Source organism: Plasmodium gonderi (assembly GCF_002157705.1).
Source record: "Plasmodium gonderi DNA, contig: Chr05, whole genome shotgun sequence".
NCBI classification, from domain to species: domain Eukaryota; phylum Apicomplexa; class Aconoidasida; order Haemosporida; family Plasmodiidae; genus Plasmodium; species Plasmodium gonderi.
Window position 1 is genome coordinate 488090 of NW_021628930.1, and position 16992 is coordinate 505081.

Genomic DNA, 16992 nt, shown 5'->3' on the forward strand with positions numbered 1-16992 from the left:
TGGTATATACACACACAAACTTACACACAAAGTTTTAGAGAAAAATGATATTAGAAATTGTCCCACTGTATAGCCATAAGTTTTATAGCACCCTGCTGATAATTAAAGAGTTGGATACTGCTCCTAATAAGGTTTGTAAATTGATTGATTCTTTGCAAAATGACAATAAGGAAGAGTTCAATGAAGATGCAGTTTCAACCAACTGTGAGACAAGTAATAACCAAAGAGATAGTACGTACAAAAAGTCATATAATTATGATTACATAAATAACAAGAAAGATTTTTACACCAACAAGAAAGATAAAAATATATATATTCTTATAAACTGTGGATGGGACGATCAATTTTGCACAGATGACATTAAGAATGTACTCAGGTAAGAGAGGAATATACTTTTAACCATTTATTTTCTTTGCACCAACGGATACAATTGTTTGTTTTGTCCATACGGTCATATGTAGATATAGAACTTATACATCTTATCATATCTTATACAAATTCGTGCGTTATGGTAAAAATCACAGTTATTGTATTAAATCTCTTCCACGTTTGTTTCCTCTGCACTTTCTTGTTCCCTTCCACATTTTTTTTTTTTTTTTTTTTTTTTTTCCATTTTCAGGGTGTGCGAATATATAGATATTCTATTAATCACGAACCACAGCCTAAGTTTCGTTGGTTGTGTCCCGTTAGTATTCATGGAATTGTTAAAAAGAAAAAGGAAAATAGAGATCATATGTCACGAATATGTTAAAGCATACAGCAAATATGTTTTATTGAGTTATTTAAAATGCATGAAAAGTTGTGAGTTCTTTAAAAGTATAAATGGTTATGAATATTTTAAAATTATCAATGATTTATATCAGAACATTATTGCAGTGGAATATAGAGAATATTATATTTTTAAAAAAATCATATGCAAAAAAAAGAACTTAATTTGTGTACTACCATTGTATTTGATAAATAATGGGGATAACATAGGATCATCTGCGATTATTATAAAATTCCATAATTCAAAAATTTTATATTCTGTAAATTTGAATATATCAGATTATTCTTTTATTGAAAAATCGGATGTCATAAAACAATCAAATGTCTTCACCTACATAAGTAACTTTCGTTACTCCAACAAAAATTATACCAAGATGATCGACATAAACAACATCCTCAACATTATTAACAGGACTATGCACAACTTAGGCTGCCTCTTGCTTCCTGTGGACATCGACAGTAAGGACTGATATATGGCTATCATATGGGCTAGAAAAAAAGGGCAAAAAAAAGAAGAAAAAAAAGAACATATATAAAAAAAAAAAAAATAAATAAATAAAACAAGCACACGCTCTAAAACGCATCTTCCCGTCCATTTCGGAAGAGAAGAAAAATAAATTGGTATTATCTCCTATTTGGATCATTTGAATTGCCCATTTTCGCCAATTCAGTCGCATTCAACTGTTCTTATCACAACTTTCACGTTCACTTTCACGTTCTCTTTCACGTTCATTTTCACGTTCTCTTTCACGTTCATTTTCACGTTCACTTTCACTTCCATTTTCCCCTTCAAGGCGTATTCCTAGATCTTCTATTCCACATCAATGCACTCATAGAAGTTAGCATGCAGAGATATGCTCTCTTGTTCTTGTGTCCTTACGCGTAAGAAAAGAAGCGAGGAATTCGTTCGAACATTTGGATCCATTTTTCTACATCTCTCTTTTCTTTCGAACACCTCCTGTATTTTTGCCTTACTTCCAACCAGAGTTATAATATACACCCACATACATGCATACGTGCAATTTAGATATTAACGTCCATCCCAACCCCATACCTACGTACCCACTTGCAGAGAAAATTTTACAAGGCTCTTGTCCGCGTCGCTTACGTACATGAATGTACACATAAAAAAGAATTTCCACAAAAATAGAATAAATGTGTTAAAAATTAGAAACCTAGTATGTATTCGAAATTACAAGGATTTTAAAAAGTATGAAAACGGATATTACATTCTGTTTACCTTTCCTGCATCCATGAACAATGATACGGTTAAGAGAATATTGTCCACATTTCTTACAAGAAAGAAGAATGTTATAATATTTACAAAAAGAAATTATGAAAACAGTTTTTCACACAATTTATGTAATTATTTTTTTATGAACAAGGGGAGAAACGAGAAATCTTATTTTACCTTCTCATATAATCATAATGTAAAAATTGATGATAAAAAATTATACGAAATTTATGTAAAAGAAAAAACTAATATTGAAAAGAATGCCATACAGAATAAAAAAGTTGATAAAAAAATTAAAAGGAAAAAAAAAATACCCCCAAAAAAAAAACAACTAAATTTCATATTTGAGTCAAAGGAAGAAATGTTGTATTTAAAAAAGGAAAATAATTTAGTCTTGAAAAAAGGAAAAAATAAATTCAACAAAGAAAAAGGAGCGTTACAAAAATCAAATCAGCATGAACATTCATTACTTTTAAAAAAAGAGATCTATAAACAAGAAAATCGTTCCTTTAATTCTGATTTAAAGACAAACAACTTTTACACTATAAAGGAAGAACAGTGTGCACGCGAGGAAGACAAAGTAGTTAATACTGATCCTACAGATGTGGTACGCAAGGAAAAAGATTCAGAGAACGATGGTCACCACAACAACCACGACGGTGGGGGAGGTGGAACAGATGATCCCCATTCCCCTCATTATGATCCTGATGAGGAAGAGGAGGAGGAGGAGAATGATGATGATGATGGGGAGGAGGAGGAGAACGAAGATGACGTGGAGGAGGAAAATGAAGATGATGTGGAGGATGAGTTGAGGGACGAGGGAGAAAGCAATAGCTCCAATAACGAATGTCACAAAAGCGATAACAATAGCGAAGGGTTGTCGACAAAGAGAGATAAGCACCATTTGTATAATGCATATGATCATATAAAATATGAACATAGAAACGAGAATGGGAGTGAAAATGAGGGGGGGGGAAAAAGAGCAGACATCGTGAATTACAAAAACGTGGATGAATTTTATGACTTTGACGATATCAGTAGCAGCGAGGAAAGTAATATGAAAGAGAACAAAAGTAAGATAGAAAATGGAAATAAAAATATTTATGATGAAGAAGATCAAAGTGGGTATAGTAAGAGCAATATTGATGGAGAATATTTGCAAGAAGAAATCGAGGAGCAGGGAAATATGAGATACGGAAAAATGTACACCAAAAGGTGGAAGAAAAGAAATAACAATAATGTGTTTTTTAAAAATGAACATTCGGATTGTAGTGATAACAGCGTGGATTACTCGTATTTGAACAAGGCTCACAATTTTGACAAATTTGAAAATGCGAACAAGAACAGGAAAAAAAAAGTAAGAATAAAAACTGAACCCATGGAGGATGACGATGATGCTGATGCTGGTGATGATAATGAAATGAGGTATAGCGATGCAGAGCAATCACTAAATCACCCCATTTTGAAATATAGAGAAGGTAAAAATGTGAAAATGGGAATAAAAAATGAGATATACACCAAGGAAGATACAGAAAAATTTCCGCCATATGATGAAAAAAAAGGAGGAGCAGTAAATGACGAATCTTCATCACAAGATGAAAAAAAAAGAAGATATCAAACAGTACACATTTCAGATTATTACGAATTTAAAAAAAAAAAAATACATGCACCAAATAGTGGTAAAAAGGGGAAAGAAAGCATTATATTTGATAACACATATGAAGAAAAGAAACGTTTATTTGAAGACAAAAAAAAAAAAATGACATGGAAAAAAAAGTTAATTGATTATTTAAAGATAATTCCATCCAATTTACAAGAACAACAAGTCTCTATATCAGTAGATTGTTCAATAAAAACCTTTAATATAGAAAATTATATCAATCAAAATATACTAAAAAATATAATACACTTAATGAAGCCAAAAAATTTTGTTCTTCTTCCAAGTTGTAATAGCTTCTTTTCATTCAATTTTGAATTATTACTAAATTCTTCAACTGAATCGATGGATGAAATAAAATTCTATACTTTTTATTCCCCCAATTTTTCTCACAATATGAGTCAACAAAATATTTATCTTAACCGTTATCTTTATTCGAGTGCTAAATCCATCGATTCGGTTAATATACCCTTAAATCTTCACTATGAAAATGTGCATATCAAAAGTATTTACACTCTACTTAACGCCACGAAAAAAAATGCCCATCACAAATTCCATATTTTTAAAATCAAATCCAACCTTCCCTCCAAAAGGGAATGCCCAAATTCGCAGTCATGCGGCAGCACAAGGTAGACTCATTCGTTTATTTCGCATTTGTCAGTTTGTATATACATATATATATGTATATATATTTATATGTATATTTATATATATATTTATATGTATATATATTTATATGTATATAATATATATATTTATATATTTTTTTTCCTTTTCGAAATGTTTTTGTGAAAAGGTGCATTACACTCTCAATTAAGACTCGCACCAGTGCGTGTGTTATCGGTGCATATCAGTGGAATAATATAATCACTCCAATACAAACTATTGGATTTAGACACTAACGAGAGACTCTACGTCTACGCTTCTATTTTACCCCCACCCTCATTGCAGACGAAAACGATTCATCAATGAACATAGCACCTTCTGGAGTGAGTTTAACGATGCACATTATTCCATGTCAATAGATAAAGAAAACGATGAATTAAAAGAAATGGAAAAAGAAACCAAGGAAGAAAATGAAAAGGTACAAGATGATGAAAATATGTTAAATGAAAAAAATCAAAATGTAAATAAAGAAAAATCCAATGAAAAAAGACCTTTTTTAAATTATTATAACATGGATGATGAATTTTCTAATGGAAAACAAGGAGAAGAAGATGAACAGGAATTATCTGAAACATTGGAAGAACTGGAAATTTCCTCAGATATGGATGATTATATCTCTAACGATGATAATTTATATGAAGATAATAAATTGAGTGGTAATATCTACATTGGTGATGTAAGTATGCAAAATTTGTCTTCTATTATTAATAATGTTTTTCAGAGACGCCTTAATTTCGTCCCTCAAGGAAATCAAATCATAATTGATGGAAAAACATGCATCAAGAAGGAGGAACAAGAAATCGAAACATCAGGGTCCATTCAGAAACAAAAAAACATGAACAAAAAAAATAATGTTGTCTGGAAAATTGAGAGTCCGCTGGATCCTTCATTCTACTTTTTACGAAATGTTTTAAAAGACATGTTCAACCATGTTTCTATATGAGAAAAAAAAAAAAATATATATATCTCTATCCCTACTCTCACGCTTTGTGCCTGACGCAGTTTCGGGAAAACGCACACATTTGTGAAAATATTATACAGACATTACTTGCAACACATTTTATATTGATTACCCCCATTCGATACTGCCAATTTTTTAGTTTCAGAAATTGCCAACTCTGTTATATTTTCTAAACACAGTTTTTTTTCATTGTTTATCGTTCATTTTTTATCGTTCATTTTTTATCATTCATTTTTTATCATTCATTTTTATATATATATTACATCCCTGCACACAAAGTATAAACTTGTGCGTAACAACTGCGTACTCAGGTGCAATTGTGTAAATTTTTTTCCTAAAATGTGCTTCTTACAAGTTTGTTAATAAAATTTCCTTTAAAAATAACTACTACATTATGTTAACATTTCTTTTTTCGCTTTAAAAAATTTGCCCTATCTGTTTCATCGGGTTTTTTTAACAGGTTAGTACAAATGAAGGAAAAAAAGGAAAAAAAAAAAAAAAATTGGAATATGGGCAATGGTAGGTCGTGGTGGATATATATACGCATAAATATATATATACGGGTAAATGCATAAAAAAGGAAGAAAAAAAAAAAAAAAAAAAAAAACACATCCTGTGCAAAAATTTGGGTTCCTTTGGCGTAATTCTTGAATATACATACAAAAATGTATACCATTCTTCTCAGGATATCAAACGGTTTAAGATATGATAAAGATGGCATGTAAAAAAGTGTGCCATGAGATAAACTTTTCGACAAATGCAGAACATAGATACGTCTTTTTTTTTTTTTTTTTTTTTTTTTTTTCTCTCTCTCTCTTCTTCTTCCCCTAATAAATAATGCGTTCTAACAAATAAATATATATGCTATATAAAATATATGAAACATCTTATATGCACCAGTGCAGAAACGTAATTATACGAAAAAATTAGAAGCACCCCACAACCCCACAATAACATATCATTCTCATTATGTTGCGAGGAAAATATTTTACATTATTGAAAGGTATAGACAAAAAATTATACAATAAAATCTTACAAAAAAGTATCACTCTTTCGAAATTTTTTTAAGAAATAATTATTTCTTTCAAAATAAGAGAAACACAATTATTTTCTCTTCACGCAACAAGTGAGAATGATCCCTCTTTTAATAAACGACGTACACCTTTTGTTATTTCACCTTTTGTTTACATATAGTTTAACTCTTCTTGAGTGTAAACGTGTGTTCGTATACTTAAGCGCATTACACAAGCAAGTGCATACACATATATATATATATATATATATATATATATATATATGTAAACCCACGCACAGCCTCGACAAGATCTATTACAATTTGATTTCCTTACATGCATAAACAACTCCCCAAAACCACATCATATATATTATTATATTATATGATCTATATATTACATTAAAAACATTATTGCACAGTTGCCTTTTTTTTTTTTTTGTGCTTCTCAAAAATATGTAAAATATTACAATTTTATACTCTTTTAGAGTTTGCTGCTTGTGTATATTGTTGTGTTTAAAAAAAAAAAATTACATAAATTTATAATACATAATTATATAATAATTTTATTGTATATATATATATATATATATATTTATATATATATATAGGTCGTCCTCCCCACCGGCATAAAAAACATTCACATATAAAAGAAAACTTATACTATTTAACATAAAATTAATGTTAAATATTTTTCTTTCCCTTCCTTTCCTTTTATTTTATTTTTTTTTTTTTTCCTCATTGGGAAGTGTTGTAGCTATTCTAGCGCGTTACATGTATGACACATTCATTCATTATATGTGCGCACAAGCTTATTCAAAAAAAAAAAAAAAAAAAAAAAAAAAAAAAACAGAAAACAGAAAACAGAAAACAGAAAACAGAAAACAGAAAGCAAAGAATAAAAAACAGGGAATATAAAAAAGAGTAAAAAAAAACCGAAAACTATTTTCAGAGGGGACACGCGCAATAATAATAATAAGTCTGGGGTGTTTGTGGTGTATGCATGTAGCGCACACAACAATGAAAAAAAAAGCATGAATAAAACAGCATAACTCTATCTCCCTGCCAAAACATGCAGGAATAGAAAACGTGAGATATACAGAAAACAGACATATTATAAACAATATGCTGATTCAGATGCTGGCTAGATGGGCTGAATAGATGTCGCGGAGGGGGATATTATACTAACTAAATAGCAGTGCATCATCTCTCAGAAAAAAACTCAGCTCAGTCAACTTCCTCCACAGTTGGCCCACTACCTCCGGGTGCACTTCCGGGCATTCCTGCTCCTGGCATTCCACCGGGGAAATTCATTCCACCTGGCATTCCTCCACCGGGCATTCCTCCTGGCATTCCTCCGGGCATTCCACCTGGCATTCCACCTGGCATTCCACCTGGCATTCCTCCTGCTGCACCTCCAACATCTTGATAAATCTTGGACATGATTGGAGCACAAACAGATTCAGCTTCTTTCTGTTTGGATTCATATTCCTCCTTACTAGCTAGTTGGTTTTTCTCTAACCATTCTAAGATAGTAGTAATAGATTTCATGCATGTTTCTATTTCTGATGCTTGTAATTTTTCCTTTATTTTTTGGTCCTCTAATGAACTTTTAACACCATAACAATAATTTTCAAGACTATTTCTTGCCTCAATTCTTTTCTTGTTCTCTTCATCTTCTGCTTTATATTTTTCAGCATCATTAACCATACGATCAATTTCTTCAGGTGATAATCTTCCTTTATCATTGGTAATGGTAATATGATTTTGTTTTCCCGTAGATTTTTCAACAGCTGTAACGTTTAATATACCATTAGCATCAATATCGAAAGTAACTTCAATTTGTGGAACTTTTCTTGGTGCAGGTGGAATACCATCTAAGTGAAATTTACCTAATAAATTATTATCCTTTGTTAGAGCTCTTTCTCCTTCGTATACTTGGATTAAGACACCTGGTTGATTATCAGCATAGGTAGTAAAAATTTGACTCTTCTTTGCTGGGATAGTGGTATTTCTTTCTATCAATTTGGTCATAACACCACCTGCTGTTTCTAAACCTAAGGATAATGAACATACGTCTAACAGTAATAAATCTTGCACTGCAGTGGATTGATCACCAGATAATATAGCTGCTTGAACAGCTGCACCATATGCAACAGCTTCATCTGGGTTGATGGATCTACAAGCTTCCTTTCCATTAAAAAATTCTTTAATAAGTGTTTGTATTTTTGGAATTCTTGTTGAACCTCCAACTAGAACAACTTCGTGTACACTTTTCTTATCCATCATGGCATCTTTTAACACCTTTTCCACTGGGATGAGTGTATCACGGAAATAATCAATACATAATTCTTCAAATCTTGCTCTACTTACTGTTACGCTATAATCAATACCTTCAAATAAGGAATCAATTTCGATGGTTGCTTGTGTAGAAGAGGATAATGTTCTCTTAGCTCTTTCACATTGAGTTCTTAATCTTCTCAAAGCTCTGCTATTTTTTGATAAGTCTTTTCCTCTATTTTTTCTTTTAAAATCTTCAACACAAAAGTTTACTAATCTGTTGTCAAAATCTTCACCCCCTAGGTGTGTATCTCCAGCAGTTGCTTTCACTTCAAAAATACCATCTTCAATAGTTAGTAGAGAAACATCAAATGTACCTCCTCCTAAATCGAAAATTAAAATATTCTTTTCTCCTTTTCCTTTCTTGTGTAATCCATATGCTATAGCTGCTGCAGTTGGTTCGTTAATAATTCTCATGACATTCAAACCAGCAATGGTTCCTGCATCTTTTGTTGCTTGTCTTTGAGAATCATTAAAATATGCAGGAACTGTGATAACTGCATTCTTAATTGATTTTCCTAAAAAGGCTTCAGCATTTTCTTTCATTTTTTGCAAAACCATAGAGGAAATTTCTTCTGGGTGAAATAATTTCTTTTCTCCTTGATAGCTAACTTCAATCATTGGCTTTTCATCAACTCCTGATTTTACAGTAAATGGCCAATGTTTCATATCACTTTGGACTGATGATTCGGTAAATTTCCTTCCAATTAATCTTTTTGCATCAAAAACCGTGTTTTCTGGATTTCTTGCTACTTGATTTTTTGCAGCATCTCCAATTAATCTTTCGGTATCTGTGAACGCAACGTACGATGGAGTAGTTCTGTTTCCTTGATCATTTGCAATAATATCTACATTTTCATTTCTCCATACACCTACACAGGAATATGTCGTACCTAAGTCAATACCAATAGCGATGTTCGACTCGGGTAAGTTTGGTTTTGCTGCTTTTGCATTTGCCATTTTGCTAATTTTATATATCTATCGATCAATTCGAATAATGAACAACTTTGATATGGAGTGAGCGGAGTGGCAGAGATAGTTACTTAATGCAGTGAAATATATATATATATATATATATATGTAAAAAAAAAAAAGTGTATACAAAAGTATACCCGTGTGAAAAAGAAAAATTTTAATATGTGTAAAAATACACTTGTGCTTATTTTTATATGAACAAAACAGAAACACTACAAAATAATGCGAAATGTTCAATTATGATGGATAGATGATTCAGGAGAGCCAATTTATGTATGTTGAAAAAAAAATATATATATCATTGGAAATACAATTAAATTACTTTGATCAGAGTTCTATTTTTTATTTGATCCTAATTTGATCTTCTCTTGCTTTAACTGTTTTTTTTTTTTTTTTTTTTTAAACAAGTTTGTAAAAAAAAAAAAAAAAAAAGAAGCTACATATATGTGTATTGATGAAAAAATGGAATACTTCAATTATCTTATAAAAATTTTGTTATATTTATTGCATGTATATATATATATACATATATTTATATATATTTATGTACATATGTATGTGTTGCTATTTTTTGCAAAATAAAAATTGTTAATAAAATTATTTTTGCGAAACTGATTTGAAAAAAAAAAAAAAAATTATTTAAGCCTATTTTTTGGGGACATTTTTACTTCAAAATTTAGGGGACTAAAGTTCGTTATTTTGGTATTTTTAAACTATCACCAAAACGAAAAAAAAAAAAAAAAAAAAAAAGGCCCGCGGGGCCATTTTGCCCCTTTTTTTTTTCCTATTTCCACTTCATCATCGGAGTATGATGGAGGTGGTGGGAGAGGGAGGGTAGCGAGGGTTGGCAATTATATAAGTACACAGATAAAAAACCCATATATATATATATATATATATATATATATATATATGTATAACTAAAAAACCGTAGGTATAAAATATAATAACAAATTAGATATATGTATGTTTATGCATGTATTTATTATATGCCTTTTTTTTTTTTTTTTGGGGGGGGAGGAGGGGCTTACAATTTTTTTTCCTGACAACAAAATAAGGATCGGCCTATTTGCATCCCAACGTAAATTATAAAAAAAAAAAAAAAAAAAAAAAAAAAGCCCCATGATATTTTACATAAAAACCGCTAGATATTTTCAAAATTTTTCTTAAATTAGAGTACTAGAGTATCTAGTTATTTTTCCCTTATTTTTTGCAAAAATGGGTACACTTAATATATATTCGTGCTTACTAAATTATGCACTTTTTTTTTGTACGTAACTTTCTCCTTTTTTTTTTTTTTTTTTTTTTTTTTCTTTGTTTTTTTAATATGTAAAATTGTAAAACTAGAAGAAAGGAAGGGTTATACAAAAAATATTTCTCATATTGTCTCATGGCTCTCTTATAAATGTAATTTTCTCACTTGCTGGAAATAATGAAATTTGGGGAAGGGACTTTTCCCTCCAGCGATATACCATCCTCCGCTACTCGTTTCTATAGCTCCACCCCAATCATTGTCGTATTAATTTACCCATATGAAAATATTGTTTATATTACAGAGTTATTTTATCAAATATATGCATGTATGTATGTGTATATATAAATATGAACCAAACCAAACCGAACCAACCCAACCCAACCCAGCAAAGAAGGATCTATATATATACACATAACATACGTGTATATCCTACCCCGTACCGTCAAAAGCGTAGGATTTGTTATTCCGGAAAGCTGTTTCCAATCTCTTGCTCTTTTATTAAGAGGGGTTTAAAAAAAAAAAAAAAAAAAACATAAACCCAGTGACATGTACACACACTCATAAGGATTGTTGGGGGGAGGACACTATTTTATTCTATACATATACGCATGTGCAAGTCATTGCAACGCGCGTACTCTCTGTTTTGAACTCAAATAATGGACCAATTTACCGGTTTGCAGAAAAGGAGAGAAAAAAAAAAAATTAGGATAGTAAAGGATCCATTTTGCTAAATATTAACATTTAAAAAAAGGAATATATTTTTTCCTCGTAAAAAATACGAAAAAACGAACATTCCCTATTTAGGTATTTTTTTTTTTTTTATGGTGTTAAAAAATAGTGATATTCTTTTTTCCCATTTTGTTACAAATTCTATGAAATTTAAAATAATCGTCCAAAAGCATGTATTATTTATTTAAAAAAATTTTCCTTTTTTTTCTCCTGAGTAATCCATTTATAAGGAACATATTTTTGATAAACTATGAGCTGTCATATTATTAAAATAGCACAAAACATGTTTTCCCAATTTATATGCAAAAAAAAAAAAAAAATAAATAAATAAATTGTTTCTGCTGCTTAAAAATGAAAAAAATGTAGATATAGAAAAATAAAAGACAATATGTTTTTTCTTTTTTTTTTTTTTTTTTCTACTCCAAACGGGTTGTTACAGAACTGATATTTTTCACAAATAGTGCAAATGTGAAATTTACCACAGTAATATTGTGTATGGCACAATTGTTTATCATTCTCTTTATTTTTATTTTCTTCAGAATAATTTAGAAAAAAAATTTTCGTGCCCATTTTTGTTTTAATTATTTACAAAAGGGAGGAAATTAAAAAAAATGTATTTCAAAACAACTGCTTCATTGTTTTAGAGTTTACATATATATATTTATATATACATATGTATTTGTACACCTTGGATAGAGAAAACATATGAAAGTTGTAAAAACGGAGCAACAAAAATTATGCAATTGGGACGAAAATATATTTTGTTCAATCTAATTCTATTCTGCAAAGCGAAAAGAGCCAACACTTTTAGTTGATCTATTTTTCACCACAGTGTAACATTGTATCTATTTATTTATGCATGTAATTATAATGTTCATGGGACTTTTTCTCTTTAATTTTAATATATATGAGAAATGAAATTATGAAATATGGATGTAAGCTATCTCTTATGAGTGTAATAATTTTTTTTTTTTTTTTCCCCTTTTTTTGCTGCGTCCATTTACATTATAAAATTAGTAAAACTTTTAAATAAGGTACTATTTTAATTTTCCTTAAGATGGTTTAAGGCAAACTTATTTGATTCAGAATTGTAAGAAATAGAACTTATCGAACATTTAACATTCCCCCATAGCCCCTATCGTACTTATCGCCCAGATCATCTCTTTCATCTTGATAACACATGCTAAGTATATGCATGCTAAAATATACAAACTAAAATTCACGATATTGAGGAATCTGGAGAGAAGAATTTAAAATCTTCCATGTTCGAAATATCATTTAAGGATGCACATATATACAGACGGGTATGAATTTTCCAAATATGCCTCGTGTTAATTTTTTGGAACAATGAAAGTAATCAACGAAATAATTCATTATAGCAATTCTTTCCTTTGCAAAAACGTTAAAACTCCAAAGAGACAGAAAAAAAAACTTAACTCTTATGACATGCAATTGTTAGCTTAAAATGGAGAATAATATTAACTTTCCTCCCCTTTTTTAAGAGTTCGGGTGGGGGTATATAATATGTAACATTTGGATAAATTTTCCTTCCTTTTCAAAAAATTGAATGTGATACCCACTATGTAATAGTGCTTTTTTTTTTTTTTTTTTTTTCCATTTTCTCTCCAAGTAATTTTGCTATAATATAAACTTCGAAAAATATTTAATTTATATATTTTTTTGACGTGTTCGGGGCATCACATAAAAGTGATGGCGTGAGCTAGGAGTTGCAAAAAAGGAAAAGAAGTAAAATAATAAAAAAAAAAAATAAAAGGAGCAGAACAAAAAAAAATATTTATAACAATATATCATTCCAGCAGAATTGTACAAAAAAAGAAAAAGAAAAAAAAAAAAAACGATAAAATGGAATGTATCGAACCGGCATAATTTGAAAAGAAAAAGGGGAAAAAAAAAAAAAAAAAGGAATTTAAACACATGGTAACAAGCAATTAATTATCGAAATATTTTTGCGTGTACGTACCAAAATATAATGTGAAACAGAAATAGATATTATACATTACATAAATTTATATATATATATATATGTATATACCTACCCTTTTTTTCAACGAAGAGGAAGTTACTGTTATCTGAATTCCTCCACGCAAGAAAAATATAGCCTAGCTGCCGTTCATCAAGAGTATCTTTTTTTTTTTTTTTTCTTTTTGGTACCTGTACCTATGAATTGCTAAACCATGTTGAGAAGAAACATAAGATTACGAAAGGAGTACTTATACCTAAAAAAGGTTGAGGAAGAAAAAAAAAAATATGCAGATAAGATAAAAAGTATAAAGAAAAGTTATGAGGAGAATAAGAAAATAAAGAGTGATTTGAAAAATGAAGAAAACGAATTAAGAAAACAGATGAATCTGTATGATGACAAATCATTCAATAGAAAATTTGATGATGAATATTTTTTTTGTGGAATTGAAAACCCAAGAGTTTTAATTACAACATCAAGGAACCCATCTACCCAATTGGAATCTTTTGCAAAAGAATTTAAATTGCTCATTCCAAATAGTGAAAAAATAAATAGAGGAAGTTATTTCATCAAAGATATTTTAAATTTTGCGAGAAAAAATAACATTACTGATGTCATAATTATACACGAATATAAGGGAAAACCAAGAAATTTAATAATTTGCCATTTGCCATTTGGTCCAACTTTATTTTGTACCATAAAAGATTGCAAAATGAGACATGATTTTATGGATCAGCTAAACAGCATGTCTTCATGCAACCCTCATTTAATTTTTCATAATTTCAATTCAGATTTAGGAAAAAGGATTATGAGCATTTTTAAGTATTTATTTCCTCCGGTTAAAATTAGGATGAACAAAAGAAAACTCTCAAAGAATAAAAACCAGAATGGAACCGATGCTTCAAGTCAAACACAATTACCAGTTGCAAACAATGTGTTATATCAAACAGGGGGTCGTATAGATAACGAAGAAGAAGAAGAAGACAATGAATTACAAATAGCATTTAAAAATAATGAATATATGAGAATACAGAAATTTGAAAATAATAGAGTAATTACATTTTTTAACAAAAATGACATCATATATTTTCGTCACTATAACTGGGAGACCAATGAAAAGAATGAAATAATTCTGAATGAAGTTGGCCCACGATTTAGTTTTCTCGTTTACAAAATAAACAAGGAAACTCTGGATTCTTTGAATGAGGATTATGAGTATGTATATCGTCCCTTTTTAAATTCAAAGAAGGCCCTTCTCACCTAGTATGTTCTAGAAAATATACACACACATATACACATATTTACATATGCATGTGTGTGAATATATACACATTTATATACATTTTCAGATCATGTACATTTTTTTTTTTTTTTTTTTTTTTTTTTTTTTTTCGTGTGTACAGTTTTTATTATACAAAAAAAAAAAAATTTTAATACGAATTATATGAGCCCCGCTCGTATTACCAATTTTTTTGTGTCAAATATTTTCTGTTTTGCTATTGTGATTAAAGTTTTCAACAAGGTATTACTACCGTTCCATTTTTATTAATCTATTTATGTCAAAGTGAGTTACATAAGCGTTGTGCACATTTACTTTTCTTGCACGTAAATTTCCTTAAGCTATTACAATTTTTAATCAGTAAAAATGTTTACTACAAATTTTTTTTTTTAAATGTAAATGTTGGATGTTTGAGCATTTGGATGTATAAGCATATGGACATATGTTGTCATATAATTGTATTCATGCGTATATGTATGTATACACAAAAGTACATATGTGCGTGTGTGTTTTCGTAGAGTTGTGTTCCATTTTAAGCACATATTATATTTTTTTCTTTTTTTTCAAAATATATGAATTCTTTAAACCTCGCTTACATTTTAATAAGAATATGAATTCAAGAATACGAAAAAAAAAATCTAAAATTTATCCGCTCTCACATCACATACATTTGGCATTGAACCGCTGGGTCTTTAGCATTATATTACTTTGTTGAGAATGCCCAATTTTTTTTTGTCAAATTTTGTCAACCTAGTTAATAAAATGTACATTGGAAAAAAATTGTTTTTTATGCCTATAGCTGACGTTCTTTTTCTTTTTCTTTTTTACGCAGAAAATACATTAAATTGAGAAAAGTTTTGTGTGTGTTTTAAATATTTTCACTTTTAGTAGTATATGTATATGAGAACTTCTTCATCGCACATGGCACATGAATTCGAAAGAAAAAAAAAATAAAAATAAAAAATAATATATACTGTTGATGTTATTGATAAATGTTTAACAAAAATTCAGTTGGAAAATTAGAGGAGCTCGTTTGGCTAATCAGCAGAGAATTGCATTATTAATACGTGTATATTTTTTGCACACTTTTTTTTTGCATTTTTTTAGTGATTTTATTTTTCCACTAATTTGTGTTATAGCCCCTCTTCTCTTTTTATATTCATTGGTGCAAACAGAAATCCCTTACAAATTATCTTATTTTTGCTCACACTATTTTCGTTACAATAACAATGCAAATCAAAAAGGAAGTGAAAACTTTTTAGAGTCCTAATTTAAAAAAAAAAAAAAAAAAAAAAAGTTCATGGCCAATCATATAGGCCTATCGTTTTTATGCCCTTTTTGGATGTCATTTTGTTTATATATCTATGTTCGCTTATCCACTCTACTTGTTGTTGTTGTTGTTGTTTTTTTTTTTTTTTTTTTATAACACAATGCCATTATTTGTATGTGTGCTAAAAAAATCTTTTCATTTACACACAAAAGATGTTTATATAATGAATAGAAAAATAAAAAAAAAAGGAAAAAAATAGTTAAAATATATCTGTATAACATTTTTTGCATACAAAAAACTGTCAGTAACATGATATCAATTTTTTACAGATTAATGAGAGGATTAAATTGATTCTAAAAATATGTGCACTTTGGAAAGATCAATGTGTTACTGACTAATTAGAGTATGTTCAAGGAAAAATGTTTTTTTCCTTTCTTTTTCTTTTTTGCTATATTTATTTCTCATCAAATTATTTAAATGATTTTATAAAAATAAAAAAAATTACAACACATTTTTTTGCTCGCCTTATATTTGTTTAGTAAAGGGGTTCAAATGTGTATAATAATACCTTTTTGTTCTGATTTGGGATTACCTTAATGCTAGAGAACATTTTACAAGGTGCGTTGTAAATTTGTAAGACTACAGCATAGAACTGATAGACCTCAATCATGTGCAACTTAAAAATATTGACCTTGAAGGTACCTTCTTCTTAAGCCAATCCGTTGCTCAGAATTGTCACAATTGTCACAATCGTTACAAGTTGAATAAATTCATACACATATGGGAAAAATAAAAAAGAAAGCGTTACACATACGCATTTAATAAAAGTTAAAGTTATCCACGCATTTTGTTCCAAATAATCATA

General features: G+C 29.3%; 3 protein-coding genes across 3 annotated transcripts; 2 read left to right on the forward strand and 1 right to left on the reverse strand.

The window, feature by feature from the left end:
• Positions 1–44: 44 nt before the first annotated feature.
• PGO_051250 (hypothetical protein, conserved) lies at positions 45–5268 on the forward strand (the record flags this gene model as incomplete). Its single annotated transcript, XM_028686503.1, has 5 exons — positions 45–376; positions 620–1227; positions 1563–1650; positions 1841–4288; positions 4611–5268. 5 exons carry the CDS (start codon positions 45–47, stop codon positions 5266–5268), a joined length of 4134 nt encoding a protein of 1377 aa, XP_028542304.1.
• A 2257-nt stretch (positions 5269–7525) lies between these two features.
• PGO_051260 (heat shock 70 kDa protein) lies at positions 7526–9598 on the reverse strand (the record flags this gene model as incomplete). Its single annotated transcript, XM_028686504.1, has 1 exon — positions 7526–9598. One exon carries the CDS (start codon positions 9596–9598, stop codon positions 7526–7528), a length of 2073 nt encoding a protein of 690 aa, XP_028542305.1.
• A 4194-nt stretch (positions 9599–13792) lies between these two features.
• Positions 13793–14842, forward strand: PGO_051270 (U3 small nucleolar ribonucleoprotein protein; the record flags this gene model as incomplete). Its single annotated transcript, XM_028686505.1, has 1 exon — positions 13793–14842. The coding sequence occupies one exon, from the start codon at positions 13793–13795 to the stop codon at positions 14840–14842; it is 1050 nt and encodes a 349-aa protein (XP_028542306.1).
• Positions 14843–16992: the final 2150 nt, after the last annotated feature.